Below are 20,000 nucleotides of genomic sequence, written 5' to 3'. Positions count from 1 at the left end.
CTTGATATAGGAACTAAATCCATTCAGAATTCATTGAAATGCCTACTAAAAGTGTCTATGTCACTTTTCCAGGTTTTCTAATGAGACCAAAATTTTGAATTTCACAGTTCCTCAGTGAAACACAATCCGTCATTGTAATTAGAAAATATAAACAACCTTAACCAATTATATATATCATTGCATATAACTAAAAAAAACCACGAATGGATTAAAATAAATATATCATTAAAAATCAAAGCAGTGTTTCATTTTTAAAAGTAAGAAAAGAAAATGAAGTTGTAGACATGAAAAAGGCTCCTACAAATGCATCAAATGCCTTTTCAGTCACTGGCATGAGATAATAAAACCGATTATTTATAATCAATGATATCATTCCTTTTTATCATGTTTGTCTTCTTTGCCATGAGTTTCTTAATGACAGCTTAAAAGAAGGAGGGAATTCTGATGGATACAGAATACTAATCCACACAAAGAGATGAAGGGTTTTTGTTACCACTGTGAACGTCATTTCTTTGGGGTGTGATATTTTCATTTTATATTTTAGGCTCATTACAAAGAATTCCTTCAAATAACTGAAGATAATCCCAGTTCAAATTCTCTAAACCTATTTCATAAGAACTAAATCCCATATGAACTACCCAGTCAGTATAAAGTAAAAAACTTTTATAATGTTATAAAATAATATAAAAAAAATAGATGTTGTGTTCATGGAATTAATGGAAAATTATAGAAAATTGAAACACTTCCATATTTTATAATACCACCCAGGCTTTTTATATTAGAAAAATATTCATCAAATAAATATTTCTTTAGCATAAAAGAAAATACGTAGATAATTGGTTAAATTTTCTAATTTTAACACAGATGCCTGACATGATATCAGTATAATCATTTCCCATCAGTACGAGAGCAAAGCTGACCAGAAGTTAGAGCAAAGGAGACTATGATCAAAGTACTGTGAAGAAACACTTTGACTTGAGGAAAAGCAGTATAGGAGACACTGAGACAGGAAAGCAGCTGCAGACACACAGCTACATTTCATGTCTTTTCATAACTTTGATGTTTAAGACTGCTTCCAGGGGCAGCGGTTTGTCCTTTAGCTCTAATTATGATGCAACCAAGAATGGCTGCTATAGATGTAAAATCTTCCCTTAGTCTGTGTAATCCTTTCAAGGAAAACACAGGGAAAAAGCAGAATGAATAATTACTTTTCAAGCCACCTATTACGTGCTAGCAAAGCACTCCCTACATATATGATCAATTTAACCTGGCACTCCATCCTGGTGCTGTGCAGAACCATGACTGGGGCAGTCTTGATTTCCCTAAATATGCAGAATTTTGTGTAAAGCCTTTCACTCCATGGAGTAAAAGTTTAGTTCACAAGTCTTACTAGATTCATTAATGCCTATAAGATAACAAGAATTTGGTTTATAAAAGAGAAAAACCCAGTGCTTTACTTCTTTCATTTCTTCACAAATACAAGTTAGAACTCATTACTTATAACAAAATATACAATTCATTTCTGAAAATGTCTTATGATAATTTCATAAAACACAAGTATTTGTTTCATATTTTAGTCAGTTATCAAATTGAAATCTTTTGAATAAATGAGACCAAATCTTTGAAGGGCAGTTACTTCACCATATTAAATGCAATCCTTATAGTTTCTGGTATATTGTATATATAGTTACAGTAATAGTAAATGGTGGGATTTATTTTAAAGAAGCACTATATTTGGCCTTAAAGTTTGCCTAGCAGTACTTTGGCTGTTAGAAAGACAAAATATAAACCCAGCCAGTGTGGTGCAGTGATTGAGCATCCACCCATGAACCAGGAAGTCACAGTTTGATTTTTGGTCAGGGTACATGCCCAGGTTGTGGCCTCTTTCCCCAGTAGGGGGCGTGTGGGAGGCAGGTGATTGATGATTCTCTCTCATCATTAATGTTTCTATCTCTCTCCCTCTCCCTTCCTCTCTCTGAAAGCAATAAAAAACACATTTTAAACAAAATTTTAAAAAAAGAAAGACAAGATATAAGAGGTAATGGGTATATAAATAGAAGTAAGTCTTGAACTGGTTGTTAGTATTAGGAATAATAAATTATTTAATATTTTTGCACAATAGAAGTACTCTTAGCAAGTATAAAAAAATAATTTATTAGTCAAAATTTGGATTGGTGTATTTTATTCTCTCTTAAAGTAAGAGGGAAAATCTATTTTAAAGTTTAAATTGTTTGACTTCTGGCCAAGATGGCTGTGTAGGTAAATGCAGTACTTACCCCCTCCCACAACGACATCAAAATTGCAACTAAATTACAGAACAATCATAATTCAGAACAGCCTGAAATTGAGTTGAATGGAAGTCTTACAACTAGGGAATTTAAGAAGAAGCCACATCGAGACTAGTAGGAGGGGCAGAGATATGGAATGGGCTGGTCCCACACCCACATGTAGCAGATAAAAATCAAGAGCGATACCTGGGCTGTGGAGGCCCCCAATGAGGAGTGAGGGGTCCCAGCCCAACACCAGGCTCCCAGCCCAGTGTTCCAGTCCCAGGAAGTGAAGTCCCCATAACTTCTGGCTGTGAAAACCAGTGGGAATTGAGGCTGAGGAGACTGAGACTGCTGGAGACCCAGGCAGTTCCTCTTAAAGGGCCCACACATGGACTTACTCAGACTTACTCCTCTGAGCTCCAGCACTGGGGCAGCAGCTTTAAAGGCACCAAAAACGTACAAAGAGGTACTGGATGGTTTTGCATCAGGGTGAGAGCTGGAGGAGCAGCTTTCTCCCAGACAGAAGTGCTGGCAGAGACTATTCTTCCTTTGATGAGCCTTGCCCACAGAGCCAGCAGACAGGCACCATATCTGAGTATCCATCAACCTGGCTCACACTGTTTGCCCCACCATGGTGATTTCCTGAGACCCCGCCCCACCCATCTTTCAGGTCCACCCAAGTTTCCAGTGGCTTTACCATAGGAATTGCTTGTCTTGGCTCATGCTTCAGATTTTCCTAAAACCTCTCAAATGAGCAGCATCCGGCTTTACTGAGCCCCATACCTCTAGCTAAGTGGCCACAGGCCTGGCACTAGCAGCAGACAGCCTTGGCTCACCTGGGCACCTCCAAGCCCAGCACAAGAAGCACCCATCTTCAGATTGCTTTGTAGTTTATGCCTGGTAGCCTGGGCAGAACACAGGTGGTAGCTGACCATAGCCTGCACTTCCTGGGAAGCTGCATCCAGTAGACAGCTTCAGACCACGTGGAAGCACCATCACCCAACCATTTCCATAAGCGACACACTCAAGGGCAAACTCAGCAGGTACCAAAGCCCTGCTGAATTAAGTCCTGCTTTGTGCAGTGAGTCCCTGCACAGCTGATCTTCCAAAGTGGTTGGAGGTTGGTGGTCAGTGCTCACAGCCAGTCCTTGCAGTTGATTGGCCTGGGTAAGTCCCTCCCATTGATGTGTCAACAGCAATCAAGACTCTACTACAACAGGAGGGTATACAACCCACACAGGTGACACACCTTGAGAACCCAGCTGTGGTGATTGGGAAGACTGTGCCACTGGACCCTACAGGACACCTACTACATTAGGATACTCTACCAAGCCTGGGAGATGTAGCAGCTCTACCTAATACACAGAAACAAATACAGGGAGGTGGCCAAAATGAGGAGACAAAGAAATGGCCCAAATGAAAAAACAGAATAAAACTCCAGAAAAAGAACTAAACAAAATGGAAATAAGCAACGTGCTAGATGCAGAGTTCAAAACACTGGTTATAAGAATGCTCAGGGAACGTAGTGAGGACCTCAAAAGCATAAAAAAGAACCAGTTAGAAATGAAGGATGCACTAATTAAAATAAAGAATAATTTACAGGGAATAAACAGTAAAGCAGATGAAGCTGAGAATCAAATCAGTGTTTTGGAACATAAGAAAGCAAAAAACACCCAATCAGAACAGTAAAAAGAAAAAAAAAAAATCCAAAAAAAATGAGGATAGTGTAAAGAGACTCTGGGACAACTTCAAGCATACCAGCAACCACATTATGGGGTTTCCAGAAGGAGAAGAGAGAGAGCAAGGCATTGAAAACTTATCTGAAAAAATAATGACAGAAAACTCTCCTCAGTTGGTGAAGGAAACAGCCATACAAGTCCAGGAAGCACAGGGAGTCCCAAACACGATAAACATGTAGAGGCCCACACCAAGACATATTATAATTAAAATGCAAAAGGTTGAAGACAAAGAGAGTATCTTAAAAGCAGCAAGAAAAAAGCAGCTAGTTACCTAGAAGGAAGTGCCCATACCACTGTAAGCTGATTTCTCAACAGAAACTTTGCAGGCCAGAAGGGAGTGGCAAGAAATAGTCAAAGTGATGAAAAGCAAGGACCTACAACCGAGATTATTCTACCCTGCAAAGCTATCATTTAGAATTAAAGGACAGATAAAGAACTTCCCAGACAAGAAAAAGCTAAAGGAGTTCATTACCACCAACCAGTACTATATGAAATGTTAAAGAGTCCTATTTAAGAAGAAGGAGAAAAGAAGATAAAAAATATGACAAATAAAATGGCACTAAATACATATCTATCAACAACTGAATCTACGAACAAAATGAAAAAGCAGAACAGAAACAGACTCATATACAGAGAACTTTTTGTTGGCTGTCAGGTGGAAAGGAGGTTGGAGGCATGGGAAAAAAAGGTGTACAGAAGTACAAATTGGTTGTTACAGAATAGTCATGGGGATGTAAAGTAGAGAATAGGGAATATGGTCAATAATAATCTAATAACTAGGTATGGTGCTGGGTGGGTGTGGGATTTATTGAGATGACAATATATTCAGTTGTGCAATGTCTGGTCACTGGTGTGCATAAAAAATAACAATATAAAGTTTAAATTGTTTTCACCATGTTATTATTTCACAGGCTGTATCTTTCATCTTTCAGTCAGGAATTCTAGGATTCTTTTAAAACCCAAATTTTAGGAAACCATTTGGTGAGAATCAGCTATTTCTAAGGAAAAGAGATTTTTAAAGAATTTTATGTGGTGATCATATGAATAATGAGATAAGCCGGAGTGCCACGGATTAAAACGGAATTGTAGCAGATGACATACTGTATATAGTGAACGCTAAAGATTCCACCAAAAACTATTAAAACTGACAAATGAACTCAGTAAAGTAGCAAGATGCAAAATAAATATCCAATCAGTTGCATTTTTATACACCAATAATGAACTATCAAAAACAAAAACTAAGAAAACAATCCCATAACAATTGCATAAAAATACCTAGGAATAAATTTAACCACGGATGTAAAAGACCTATACTCAGAAAATTATAAGACACTGAAGAAAAAAAATGAAGAAGATACAAATAATTGGAACATACACCATGTTCATTACAGGAAAAACGAACATCATTAAAATGTCCATCCTACCCTAAGCAATCTATAAACTGTCAAGATATCAATGGCATATTCACAGAACTAGAACAAATATCGCAAAAATTTATATGGAACCACAAAAGACTCCGAATAGCAACAGCAATCATGAGAAAAAAGAACAAAGTTAGAGGCTATCAAACTATACTACAAGGCCACAGTAATCAAAACAGCATGGTACTGGCATAAAAACAGACATATAGATTAATGGAGAAGAATAGAGCCCAGAAATAAAACCACGACTCTATAGTCAATTAAAACTTGACAAAGGAGGCAAGAACATAAAATGAGGTAAAGATAGTATGTTCAATAGATGCTGTTGGGAAAACTGGACAGATAAATGCAAAAAAATTAAACTAAACCACCTTCTTACTCCATACAAAGGAATAAACTCAAAATGGGTTAAAGACTTATATGTTAGACTCAAAACCATAAATATCCTAGAAGAAAATATAGGCAGTAAAATCTCAGATATTTCTTGTATCAATATTTTTTTCTGATATGTCTCCTTGGGAAGGGAAACAAAGGAAAAAATAAACAAATGGGAATACACCAAACTAAAAAGTTTTTGCTCAGCAAAGGAAACCATCAACAAATCAAAAAGACAACCTAATATAATAAATGGAAAAACATACTCACCAATGATACATCTGATAAGGGGTTAATGTCTCAAATTTATAAAGAACTCATATTAGTCAACACTTCCCACCCCCAATCCAATTAAAAAATGGGCAAAGGCCCTGCCAGGCATGACTCAGCAGCTGAGCATGGACTTAGGATCCAGGAAATCATGGTTCAATTCCCGGTCATGGCACATGCCTGGGTTGCGGGCTTGATTCCCAGTCAGGGGCCTGGAGGAGGCAGCTGATCAATGAGCACTCTCTCATCATTGATGTTTCTATCTCTCTCTCTCCCTCTCCCTTCCTCTTTCTGAAATCAATAAATATATATATATTTTTTAAATGGGCAAAGGACCTGAATAGACACTTCTCTAAGGAGGACATATAGATGGCCAACAGACATATGAAAAGATGCTCAAAGTCACTAATTGTCAGAGAAATGCAAGTTAAAACCACAATGAGATATCACCTAATACCTGTCATAATAGCTATCATCAATAAATCTGCAAATGACAAGTGTTGGTGAGGATGTGGTGAAAGGGAATTCTGTGCACTGCTGGTGGGAATGCAGATAGGTGCAGCCACTGTGGAAAACAGTGTGGAGTTTCCTCAAAAATTTAAAAATAGACCTACCTTATGACCCAGTGATTCCACTTCTGGGTATATATCCAAAGAAACATGAAACACCAATTGGAATAAATATATGCATCCCTATGTTCATTGCAGCATTATTTATGGTAGCCAAGACTTGGAAGCAGCCCAAGTGCTCATCAGTAGATGAGTGGATAAAAAAGCTGTGGAATATTTACACAATGGAATAATACTGTGCCATTAAAAAGAAGACAATCCTACCTTTTGCAACATCATGGATGGACCTGGAGAGTATTATGCTAAGCGAAATAAGCCAGTCAGAGAAAGACAAATACCATATGATTTCACTTATATGCAGAATTTAATAAACAACATAAGTTATAAACAAAATAGAAAAAGAATCATAGATACAGAGAACAGACTGGCGACTATTAGAGGGGAGGAGGTGGGGGGCTAGATGAAAATGAAAAAAAAAATCTGAATTGTCAGTCTGAGTAAAAATTAGGGGTCTGGAGACCATCCATGCATAGATATAGATAGTTACAAATAACAAACAGGTTATAATCCAGAGTTTGGAGTTTGGAACATATATTACAGGTAGAAAGAGTAGTAATCTGGTTTTGTTCTCAGATCAATCTATAAAGCTATATTTAATTTAAAATATAGGTGAAATTTTAAAGACTATAAGTGCATCTAGGGAACATTACATTCAGAGTTTCAATCTGCAATGCCAGGCATGGTAAATTAAGGAAAAGCATGTGGGTTAAGCCACTTTGCTCTTCTAGGTCTCAGTCTCCTTATTCAAATAATGGTCTGTTCTAGGTTTAAAATCCCTTTAGGATGTCAACTAATGCCATTTCCTTCATTTGTAGAGTTGAAGGATAGCCTTCTCTCACAGGTGCTGGAAGTGGGACTTCTTTGCTCAAGCTGAGGTTTTACTGGCTGGGAACGGGAAACTTACAGAGTGAGGGCTAAGGAATATAGAGTTAGACACAGGATCCCAGAAAGTCAGTTCTGCATAGCTGTTGGGGCTGAAACATGCTGCTGATTTTGGGTGAATTCCCACTCATCTCTTACTTTTCTTCTTCTGACCTCAAGAGGCTTCTGATTAGAAGACATGTTTCCTTACCTTCTCCTCTCCCTTCTACCTTTCTCCAGCTCTTCAAGCCACCATTTACTCTATCCTGGAGACTGTGGATAAGAACACTGCTGTTTTGAAAAGTAGGTGATATTTGGCAAGGTAATTTACCTCACTAGGTTTCAGGATGATGATTATTTGAAAAAGGTTTTTTGAGGATGCACCTGAAGCTCTAGCACAGTATATGACTAAGAAGGAATAAACACTCAAAAAATGATATAGGCTACAAGCACTATCAGTGCCATTATTTTATCTTGATTAACATTCTTATTGAGATGACTCAAGACCATCACTGGGGCATGGTATGGTGACTAAGATTAGGGTTTCCATCCTGATGTGCAGCAGTTTACAGCAACAAGTCATGGAATGAGGAAGATAGAGAAAAAATTGTAAGCAAGTGCACCAAGGAGAGTATCCTAGGTCAGCTACATAGCTAGCTGCTTATATGTAAGAAGAGGTATAAATTGGGTACTGTTTATAGAAACATTCCACTTACTAAGGGCAGGGCTTTGTCACTTCATGTTTCAGTACACAACTTCCAAACCTGGAATTGATCAATGGCCAATGAAACCTGAGGTAGAAGACTGTTACTCTACCAAAGCTACAAAGTTTACATTTCCTCTAGGGCCTCCATTAGCACTTGACTGACTCTTATTTACCATAAGGCCTTGATGAAATTGATTGTCTGATTTTGTAGACTAGAGGAGATTATGAGCAACAAATTCTAATCAGTATGGCTATTAAAGGAAAGTGTGGTAATAGCTAACAATCTAAAGAAGAAAAATAGAAAAACAATAGATAAATTATATCACTTCATGGAATAATAATGGGTGTTCATAAGAGAAGTTTTATCCTTTGTAGAAGAGGGTAGAGAACCAAGTAGTAATAAATTTTAGAACAATAACTATAATAATGGTTCTAAAAGTTTTCACATAGCTATAAAAATCTAGAAACTTCATTTATCTGGAAAGTTTATTTAGTTGGATTGCATTAACTTCCATCATACTAGATGAATGAAGCATTGTGATTTTTCTGCAGGTTTTGTCAAGTGTGTATGGTCTTGCTTGTTTAGTTTATGTCAGTACTAATTATTTGATTATCTATCATCCATAATCATTGTTACTTTTCCCTATATTCACAAAGATTTTGTATGATGCCACCCTAGGGATTTGTTTTTTAGAAGCACAACTGCCTTTTCTCTTTCAATTAGGTATGTCATTAATAAAATTACTAATTCTTGGGGCATGTGAACTTCTTTCAGTAATGAGGAACACTTAGTGTTTTATTAAAATATATCTAAAAATGTTTTAACATCCACAAGACACACGGAGAGATGCTCAAGCATCATTAGTCACTAAGTAAATGCAAAGTAAAACTATAATGAGATATTACTTCACACCCACTAGAATGGCTGTAATAATAAAATAAAAAAACAGTCAATAATAAGTGGTGATGAAGATATAGAGGAACTAGAACCATTATGCATTGCTAGTGGGAATGTAAGATGCTATAGTCACTTTGCAAGGCAGTTAAGCAATTTCCTAAAAAGTTAAACATAAATTTACCATGCAACTCAGCAATTCTACCCCTAGGTAGCAATGAAACATATGTCCACATAAATATTTGTACGTGAATGTTCATAGCAGTATTATGCATAATAGCCCCAAAGTGGAAACAACCTAAATGTTCATCAACTGATAAATGGATAAACAAAATATGGTTTATCCATACAATGGAATACCATTATGCAAAGTGAGGAACAAAGTACTGATATACATTAAGACATGGATGAATCGCATAACTATGCTAAGTGAAAGAAGTCAAATACAAAAGGACACATATTGTATGGTTCTATTTTCATAAAATGATCAGAAAAGGCAAACTATCAAGATAGAAAGTAGATTAATGCTTGCCTTGAGGTAGGCATGGGATATTTTTGGAGTGATGGGAATGTTCTAAAATTAGATTATAGTGATGATCACATAACTCTAAATTTATTAAAAATCATTAAACTGCATCCTGAAAGCAAATGAATTTTATGATAAATAATGAGTTTTAATAAACATCAATAAGGTATGACCATTTTACAGATGAGCAATATGAGGGAACAGAGATGGTTCATCAATTACCCCAGACAATGAAACTAGTAAACTGCAGAGATCAGATTCAAGAGCAGGAACTTTTTAACCTCCACGTCATACTCTTCCCAATATACCTAGAGGCACTTATTAATAATTAGCACCTACCTGAAAACTTTTGTTTTATCAGTTGAGTTCAACAGAATGAACACTGAAAATCTGATCTAACAATTTTTGGCTACTTTGCTTGCCTAAGTGAAAGATTCATTCAGTCTGACTAGTTCGGACCTGACTAGACAACATGTTAAAATTGTTCAGATTATTACATGATTCACTCATTCAACAGATATTTAGTGACCTACTACTCTCTGCCAGGCACAAGTTTGGGCTATAGAAATAAACAGTGGAATAAGGTAACTGAGAGATACTCCTATATAGTAGGATTCTTGGGTTGATGCTATAGATCTGGTATCCTTACTCTAATATTATAACCAGTATTTGAGCATGTAAGGGTAGTGTGGTAATGAGCTACCAATTCTAAAAGTAAGTATAGCGTTTTTTGAAGTATGTATTACTGAAGTATAAATCATTCACATTAAAAATATATATTGAAGAAACCATCGGTTGCTCAAGGAGAGTATGAAATATCTCCATATATCTGAAAGTGCCAATTTACAGATTAAGTGAGAGTAATCATGCAGAAAATTTATGCAATACTCCATGATATTTCCTCAAAGAGGGAAACTAGATTGCAGACTATCTATACAGTACTGTTAAACCTATGTTTAAGAGTACTTTCTCAACTGAAGTATATTAAAAGTAAAATAGTTCTTCAAGAAAGAAAATATAGTTCCAAAATTGAAGGGAAAATGTCACTGGCAGTGAAGTCCAAAAAATAAAGAGACATAAGATCAGTGGGCAGATGGTGGAACCACATATTACATAATCCAGTTTATGTGAAATATCCAGATTAGGCAAATCTATGGAAATCAAAAGCAGTTTAGTGGTTGCCTAGGATTAGCTGAGGAAAATGGGGAAAATAGGGAGAGATACTAAATGATATTGGGTTTCTTTATGGGCTGGTAACAATGTTCATAACTGATTGTGGTGATGATTGCACAACTCTGAATAGACTTAAACTCACAGATGTTTTTTGTTACTTTAAAGGGTCAATTGTATGCTATTTGTATGATACATTGTGAATTACATAGCTTTTACCAAAAAAGAGGTTGAGGAATATATGAACTCCATTGCAATATGTGGACCTTATTTGGATTCCAATTCAAGTACATAAGGTGTAAAAACAAAATAAACATATTTATGAGACATCTGGAAAAAATTAGGAGTGAAACAGGGTTAAAAAATATATTTTGGGTCATTGGCTTTATGGATATAATTTTCAATAGATGAAAAACAACAGTACACTAGAGAGGTTGTTTGTTAAAGTGGTTCATTTCTGTATACCGTAACCACACTGAAATTAAAATCTCCTTAAATTTAAAGTATATTAAAACCTATAAATGTCCACATGCAAACATTCTAAGAACATACTTTTTTATTTGAACACCCAGATATCTGTCATACAGATTTAAAGAGTAATGACATTTTCCAAAAGAATGTTTTTTAGATGGGTGTTCTCTTAAAGTCAGTACATTACACTGTAAGCTATGTTTCACGGCTTATATTTTTCTTGAAATAAACATGTTCTAAATTAAATTATTTTGTTTTGAATAATTTATAAGTGAAAAAAGAGAGCAGATTTAATTAGTATAGAAAAATAAGAAGTGGGTATTTATTTTAAGCATTTTAGAATATGTTATACTAGTCAACAGATACAAAATCTGATTGTCATCTCCTCAGAGAGCAAATATAACTAAATCACCATTCCTTTATTAGTCCTCATGAAAGGAAAATTCATTGTGCAATAGAGAACACTGTCAAAATACAACAGTAAAATGTTTTTTTTTCTTCTTAAATTTTTATCCTTGTATTTATAGATGTTAAATGATAATTTGTTAATAGTTAGAAACAAAACAAAACTACAGAGTATTTTTACTTCTTGATGACTGCTGAAGCTAAAACAAAATCTCTCTTACCATTCTGTTGATCCTTACAAAGTCTTCAGGTTTTTTTGCCCAAGGGGGAAGGTCAACATCATTTACCACCACTTCATCTTCTCTTACTCCAAGATTATATCCATTACTGTTGACAAACATCTCTGGTAGGTAATAAAACTCTGGAATTAGTTCCTGCCAAAAATAAAAATGTAGCATATTAAAACACTTTAAAAATCAGTTGAATAAAAGTATTAATTTATATCTTAACTAAACAGAATTAAATAATTTATTTAAACCTAATATGTTATTACTTTATTCTGTTCTTAATTTAATTATCTTTAGATAAGAGTCTAGGAAGAGAAAACAAACACTTTTCTTGAATAATTTGCTTGATAATTTATCTTTATAAGATTTTTAATCCTATCTTGTCACAAATTAGTTAACAGAAATGAGTTATAGAATCAATAATAGTTCACAATAGCATTAGTAAACAAATATATAAAGCTATATTCACAAGTCTACATTATTTAGTAAACTTTTCTGAATATTATTAATGAAATATCTTAATTCAAAAAAAGTTATTGCCAGTTTTGGTTAAAAATCAGGTAATGTCTTCTACTTTTTATTCTGACTACACTAGCAATTACAATACATAATTTCTATAAAAAGGTTCAGTTTTATTTTGTAATTTGGCAAAATAAATTATTTGTATAACCACTAATAAACATAGTGAAGAGATAATGGGCAACATAGTAAGTTTTACATGTTTAATGTATGCCTCCTGAATAGTAAGTTCTTAATAAATTGGATGCCAAAACAACTCGTGTTACCTGCATATAAGACAGACATTAACAACTGGGTTAAAAGCAAATGTTGTTGATGTACAAAGTCTAACATGGTTTTTGTCATTTCAGAATAAATCTGATCTCAAAATGAACTGATTTTATGACCCTAAAAGTTTTTATTTGTTGTACTTTTTTTTTAAGGCACCTGGAGAAAATGAAAACAAAAAACCACTGAAGTTGTTATATATAACCATCTATGCCATGCAAAAATATTAATCTTTTAAAATACCAAGATGAGAGTTAAATTAACTTTAAAATATATTGTGAAAAGCATAAGGGCATTCATTTGTGTAACATAGTGAAACCTCATTGTGGTCTTTTCTAGTAACACATAGCAAATTTTTAAAGACTACCAGACACTGAGGTCTCCAAATAAATTGGATTCTTCAGCCCCCAAAAACATACACAAAAGCTTTCCTCTTGGGGCATCCACTCAAGATGATGGAGTAGCTAAACTGAGTTCTAGCCTCTTCCTAAAACCACATCAAAATTACAACTAAACTACAGAACCACCATTATCAAGAATCACCTGGGCCTGGCCAGATGTGGCTCAGTGGTTGAGCATTGACCTAGGATCCAGGAGATCACAGTTTGATTCCCAGTCAGGGAATATGCCCGGGTTGCAGGCTCAATCCCCAGTTGGGGGCGTGCAGGATGCAGCTGATCAATGAGGACTATCTCATCACTGATGTTTCTATCTCTCTCTCTCTCCCTTTCCTTTTCTCTCTCTGAAATCAATACAGATATATTTTAAAAAAAGAATCACCTGAAATCTAGCTGAACAGAAGTCCTATAACTAAGGATATAAAGAACATGCCACATTGAGAATGGTAAGAAAGGCAGAGATGCAGAATAAGCTGGTCCTACACCAGATTTTTAATGTGTGGCAGTTAAAAATCAGGAAGGTTATCTCAGATAACCCCTGAGGAGTGAGGGGTCCCAGCCTCACACCAGAACCCTCAGCTCAGGGTTCCAGTGCAGTAAGAGAAGTCCTCATAATATCTGGCTGTGAAAATCAGGGGGGTTGTGGCTGAGTGAGAAAGAGGGCTACTAGAGCCCCAGGCATTCCTTTTTAAAAGGCCAAAGCACAGACTTACTCAAACTCATTCTCTCTGAGCTCTAGCACTGGGGCAGCAGCTTGAAAGGTACCAGGGACATATGGTGAAGAACTGAATTGTCTGGCATCAGGGTGAGACCTGGGGGGCAGCTTTCTCCCAGAAGGAAGTGCTGGCTGAGGCCACTGTTCCTTTGCTGAGCCTTACCCCTGATAGAGCCTTCAGACAGGCCCCATATCTGAGTCTATTGACCTGTCTAAAACTGTCTGCCCTGCTCTAGTGATTCCCCGAGACTCCATCCCATATAACTAGTTGCCCCACCTAAGCTGTTTCCAGAGGTTTTTCCATACAAATAGCCTGCCTTGACTCATGCTTCAAACTTTTCTAAGTTCTCTCAAACAAGCAGCATCTGGCTTCTGTGTACCCCATGCCTCTTGCTAAGTGGCCCCAGGTCCAGCAATAGAGGCAGCCCTCCTTGGTTAACAGCTTGGCCTCTCCCCAGCACCTCAAAGCCCAGCAGTAGCAGCTATCTGCAGACCGCTCTGTAGCTCATGGCAGGTGGCCCTGGGCAGGGTGTAGGCAGCGGCTGACCTTGGCCTGTATGTCCCAGGAGAGCCCGGATCCAGTGACCTGATGGACCATTTCAGATCACACCCAAGAGCCACCCAACTACCTCCATGGGTGACACACTCAAGGGGTGGACTCTGAGCACCAGAGTTGTGTTGTAGGGAGTCTTACTTCATTGGGTAGGTCTCCACACAGTAGATCTGCAACAGTGGTCAAGGCCAGTCCTTGCAACCAATCTACCTGGAGAATAAATCCCTCCCCTTGCTGTGCCAACAGCAATGGAAGCACAACTAAAACAAGAGGGTGCACATAGTTCACACTGGGGGTGCACCTGTAGTTCCGAGGGAGGCTGTTCCCCTAGGACCTACAGGACACTTACTACATAAGGACACTCTACCAACAGTGGGAGACATACCAGCTCTACTTAACATATACAAAATAAATACAGGGAGGCAGCCAAAATGAGGAAACAAAGATGTCACAAATTAAAGAACAGAACAAAACTCTCCCCCCAAAACTAAAGAAAATGGAGACAAACAATTTACCAGATACAGAGGTCAAAATACTGGTTATAAAAATGCTCAATGAACTTAGGGGAAGAGTAGATGAACTTAGTGATAACTTCAACAAAGAGAAAAAAAACATAATTTGGAGGTAGAACACATAAAAAAGAACAAGTCAGAAATGAAGAAAACAATAACTGAAATGAAGAATATATTACAGATATTTTCTCCCAAACTGTGGGGTTCCTTTGCATTTTGAGATGTTTTCTTTTGCTGTGCAGAAGCTTTTTAGTTTGATATGGTCCCATATGTTTATTTTTTCTTTTGTTTCTCTTGCCCTAGGAGATGTATCAGTGAAAATTCCACTACATGAGATGTCTGTGATTTTACTGCCTATGGTTTGGGAGAACATATTTGCCAAGGATGTATGTGATAAGGGACTAATTTCCAAAGTGTACAAAGAACCCATACAGCTCAACAAGAGGAAGATAAATAATCCAATTAAAAAATGGGCAAAGGACCTGAGTAAACACTTCTCCAAAGAGGACATACAGATGGTCAAGAGACATATGAAAAAATGCTCAACATCGCTAATCATCAGAGAGATGCAAATTAAAACCACAATGAGGTATCACTTCACACCTGTAAGAATGGCTACCATCAACAAATCAACAAACGACATGTACTGGCGAGGATGTGGAGAAAGGGAAACCCTGGTACACTGCTGGTGGGAATGCAGACTGTTGCAGCCATTATGGAAAACAGTATTGAGGTTCCTTAAAAAATTAAAAATGGAGCTGCCTTTTGACCCAGTGATCCCACTTCTAGGAATATATCCTAAGAATCCTGAAACACTAATCAAAGGATATATGCACCCCTATGCTCATAGCAGAACTATTTACAATAGCTAAGATCTGCAAACAGCCCAAGTGCCCATCAGTAGATGAGTGGATAAAAAAGCTGTGGGACTTTTACCCCATGGAATCCTATGCAGCTGTAAAGAAGAAGGATCTCATACCATTTGGTACAGTATGGATGAACCTGGAGAATATTATGCTAAGTGAAATAAGCCAGGCTTAAGTAGAAACTAAAGAACTTAATAAACTCATGGACAGCCTGGCCGGCCGTGGCTCAGCGGTTGAGCATCGACCTGGGATCCAGGCGATCGGGGTTCGATTCCAGGTCAGGGCACATGCCCGGGTTGAGGGCTAGCCGATCAATGACTCTCTCATCATTGATGTTTCTATCTCTCTCTCTCCTTCTCCTTTCCTCTCTCTGAAATCAATAAAGATATATTAAAAAAAAAAAAATAAACTCATGGACAGAAATGATTTAACAACATGGACGCATGGATCAGACTGACGAATCTCAAAGGGATGGAGGGGGTGGGTGGGGGGAGGAGGAGAGAGTAACCAAAGAACTTACATGCATATATGCATAACCTAGGGACACAGAGAATGGTATGGCATGGAACTGGAGAGGGGGGTGGGGTTTGGTGGAATGGGTCAATGGGGAGAAAAAGGGATATCTGTAATATTTTGAACACAAATTAAAAAAATATATATATATATATAAAACAGAGACTCAACAATGGAGTAGATAAAACAGAGGATCAAATCAGAGATTTGGCAGATGAGGTAGCAGAAAACACCCAATCAGAAGAGCAAAAAGAAAAAAATTTTTTAAAATGAGGATAGTTTAAGGAGTCTCTGTTAAAATATCAAACATACCAATATTTGCATCATGGGGGTGCTGGAGAAAAGAGAGAGTAAGTAATTGAAAACCTATTTGAAAAAATAATTACAAAAAACTTCCCTAACTTGGTGAAGGAAATAGACATGCAAGACCAGGAAGCACAGAGAGTCCCAAACAAAATGAACCCAAACAGGCCCACACCAGGACATACCATAATTAAAATGCCAAGGGTTAAAGAGAAAGAAAGAATCTTAAAAGCAGCAAGAGAAAAGCAATTAGTTACCTACAAGGGAGCTCCCATAAGACTATCAGTTGATTTCTCATCAGAAACCTTACAGGCCAGAAGGGAATGGCAAGAAATACTCAAAGTGATGAAAAGCAAACATCTACAACCTAGGTTACTATATGCAGAAAAGCTATCACTTAAAATCGAAGGGCAGATAAAGAGCTTCCCAGGCAAGAAAAAACTAAGAGTTCATCACCACCAAATCAGTATTACAATAAATGTTAAACGGTTTTCTTTAAGAAGAAGAAAAAAAAAGATCAAAACTATGAATAATAAAACAGAAATAAATACATATCTATCAAAAATGACTTTAAATACAAATGACTTTAAATATAAATGCTCTGATCAAAAGACATATGGTGGCTGAATGAATAATAAAACAATACCCTTGCATATGCTGCCTACAAGAGACTCACTTCAAATCAAAAGACCCACAACAGACTGAAAGTAAATGGATAGGAAAAAGTATTTCATGAAAATGGAAACAAAGAAACAAACAAACAAACCTGGGGTAGCAATACTTTCACCAGACAAAACTCATTTTAAACAAAGACTATAACAAGAGACAAAAAAGGACCCAGCAATTCCACTTCTGGGTATTTATCCAAAGACACCCAGAACACCAATTTGAAAAGACATATGCATCCATCTCTGAGGCATTTACAATAGCCAAGATATGGAAGCAACCTACCCAAGTGTCCATCAATAGATGAATAAAGGAGAAGCAGTGCATATATACAATGGAATATGACTCAGCTATAAAAAAAGAATGAAATCTTTCCATCTGCAACAACTTGGATGTATCTGGAAGTTATTGTGTGGAGTGAAATAAGTCATACAGAGAAAAACAAATGACATATGATTTCACTTAATGTGGCATCTAAAAAACAAAATAAATGAACAAGCAGAGCAGAAACAGACTCATAGATACAGAGGACATTTTGACAAGGAGGGGAGTTGGGTGAAAATGGTGAAGGGATTAAGACAAATTGGTAGTTACAGAACAGTTATGGGGGTGTAAAGTACAGCATAGGGAATATAGTCAGTAATATTCTAATAATTAGGTAAGGTTTCAGAAGGGTACTATATTTATCAGGGTGATCACTTCATAAGTTATATATATGTCTAATCACTGGATGGTATATCTGAAACTATTATAATACTGTATGCCAACTGTAATTGAAAAGTAAAAAAGTATTTTTTAAAGAGTTCACAGGGGAAAGAAAAGCTTCCTTTTTATGGGTTCTCCTGCCAGAACCAACATTTAACTGTGATAGCATTAGTGGATGTGTTTTTTAAACAATGCTCTGTGAAAATCTAATCATCACCCATTCTTATGATGATAAATATCAACCATAAGAAAAATATAACAATACTTATTTTCTCCAGTATTATGGGGGCATGAACAGAGTCATATAAATTAATTTTCTGGATAAATGGAGCTTAGATTTTTAAGAATCACAGTTTTTCTTCTTCTCCTTAAACCATTTAAGTAGAAGTCTTTCTAAAATCCATTACATAGCCTGTCCGGGCATGGCTCAGAGGCTGAGCATCCACCTAGGATCCAGGAGATCGAGGTTTGATTCCCTGTCAGGGCACATGCCTGGGTTGTGGGCTTGATCCCCAGTCGGGGACAGCTCATCAATGAGGACTCTCTCATCACTGATGTTTCTGTCTCTCTCTCTCTCCCTCTCCCTTCCTCTCTCTGAAATCAATAAAGATATATATATATTTTTAAATTAAAAAAACCCTCATTACATAATTCCCTGGTATATATTTACTCATATAGTAAAGTTTGTGTACTAGGCACTGTGATGGATACTAAAAAAACAGAAAAATGCACAAGACATGACCTTACCTTCAAGTAATTCATGTCTATTTTATGGGGCAGATGTATAAACAGATGGTTATCACAGGCAACAATAACAATTGTGAGAAAAGTATAAACACAGTGCAAGGGAGCAGAGAGGAAAGCAGGGAACCCTGGACAAGTCACAAGAGTCTGCATTGGCGATGAGGCATTTGAGTTCCAGTATGCCTAAGATAGAGACCGGAGGAAAGGGGCAGGGAGATCATTAAGGAGTATTATCAGGGAGTGGTGAGAACTGAGTATTAATAGAGTATAGGATATATTAGGGGATAGATCAATATGGAGATGAGATGGTGGGAGGTATATGAAGCCAGATGACGAAGGAAGTTGTATGACAAGCTAAGCTGTTTGGATTTTGTCTTACTGGCAACAATTTTAAAGAGGAGTTATTGATGTGATCAATTTTGTTTCAAAGCAAGACATTGTGTGACAAAGTAGAGAACAGAGTGGAGAGACAAGAGACTAACATATGTGTGTGGGCAGAGAAGGGAACCAGAAGCAGCAAGGAGAACAGGAGGGAAGAGAAAAGGGCAATTGCTAGTTGTGGCAAGTAAGGAGACTTAAGTGGGACTTTATCAAGGAGGCCTAATATGCAACAGAAGTGAGATGAGTAAATAAAGTTATGAACCCGGGGATGTAGAAAAAGAATGAATTAGATGGCTCACACTGAGAGGCAAATATATGTTAGCAATAAACTATGTACAAGACAACAAGGCCACAGTGAACTGTGGGAAAGGAGAATGACAGTGAAATGAATATAAATGCTAACGGGGAAATTGAGGAGGGCTGAAAGAAAACCTAATAGGTAAACAAACAACCTAATTTGCAAATAATGATATAACTTAGTTGGTAGACAAAACAAGGGCAAAAGGGTACTTCAGCAATATTAGACCAGCAAGGATTATAATAAGTTCAATTTCTGGGCTGTGTAAGCATGACAGAGTGTATCATATTGCACTGAAGAAACAGTTTGGTAAAGGTACATGGTCTCTGATTAGAAGGCAGAAGTAAAGTATTGCTATTCTCATATATTTGTACTCAATCAGAAATGCATAATGGTTACAAATGGAATGTTTTTGTTTTCCTAAAATTCAAATATTGAAACCTTATCCCCTAATGGGATGGTATTAGAAGGTGGATCCTTGGAAGGTAATTAGGACTGGATGAGGTCATGTCCTTGTTAGAGTCCTGAGAGAGCTTGCTTCCTCTCTACCACATGAGGACACAGCAAGAATATGGCCCTGTATGAACTGGGAAAC

The 20,000-nt window shown here is 36.8% G+C and overlaps 1 protein-coding gene across 5 annotated transcripts in view; it reads right to left on the bottom strand.

Annotated features, from left to right (window-relative positions):
* Positions 1-20,000, bottom strand: part of NBEA (neurobeachin) — an 816,964-nt gene that overhangs the window by 63,430 nt on the left and 733,534 nt on the right. For all 5 annotated transcript variants that reach the window (XM_016197269.2, XM_016197275.2, XM_087814370.1 and 2 more), the window contains one exon: positions 11,960-12,112. In XM_016197269.2, coding sequence (XP_016052755.2) covers positions 11,960-12,112 — 153 coding nt within the window. The remainder of the gene's footprint in view (positions 1-11,959; positions 12,113-20,000) is intronic.

Source organism: Miniopterus natalensis, chromosome 2 (assembly GCF_054644295.1).
Source record: "Miniopterus natalensis isolate mMinNat1 chromosome 2, mMinNat1.hap1, whole genome shotgun sequence".
In the NCBI taxonomy this organism is placed as follows: Eukaryota; Metazoa; Chordata; class Mammalia; order Chiroptera; family Miniopteridae; genus Miniopterus; species Miniopterus natalensis.
Note: the sequence above shows the minus strand (reverse complement) of the source record. Positions and strands in the feature narration are given on the sequence as shown.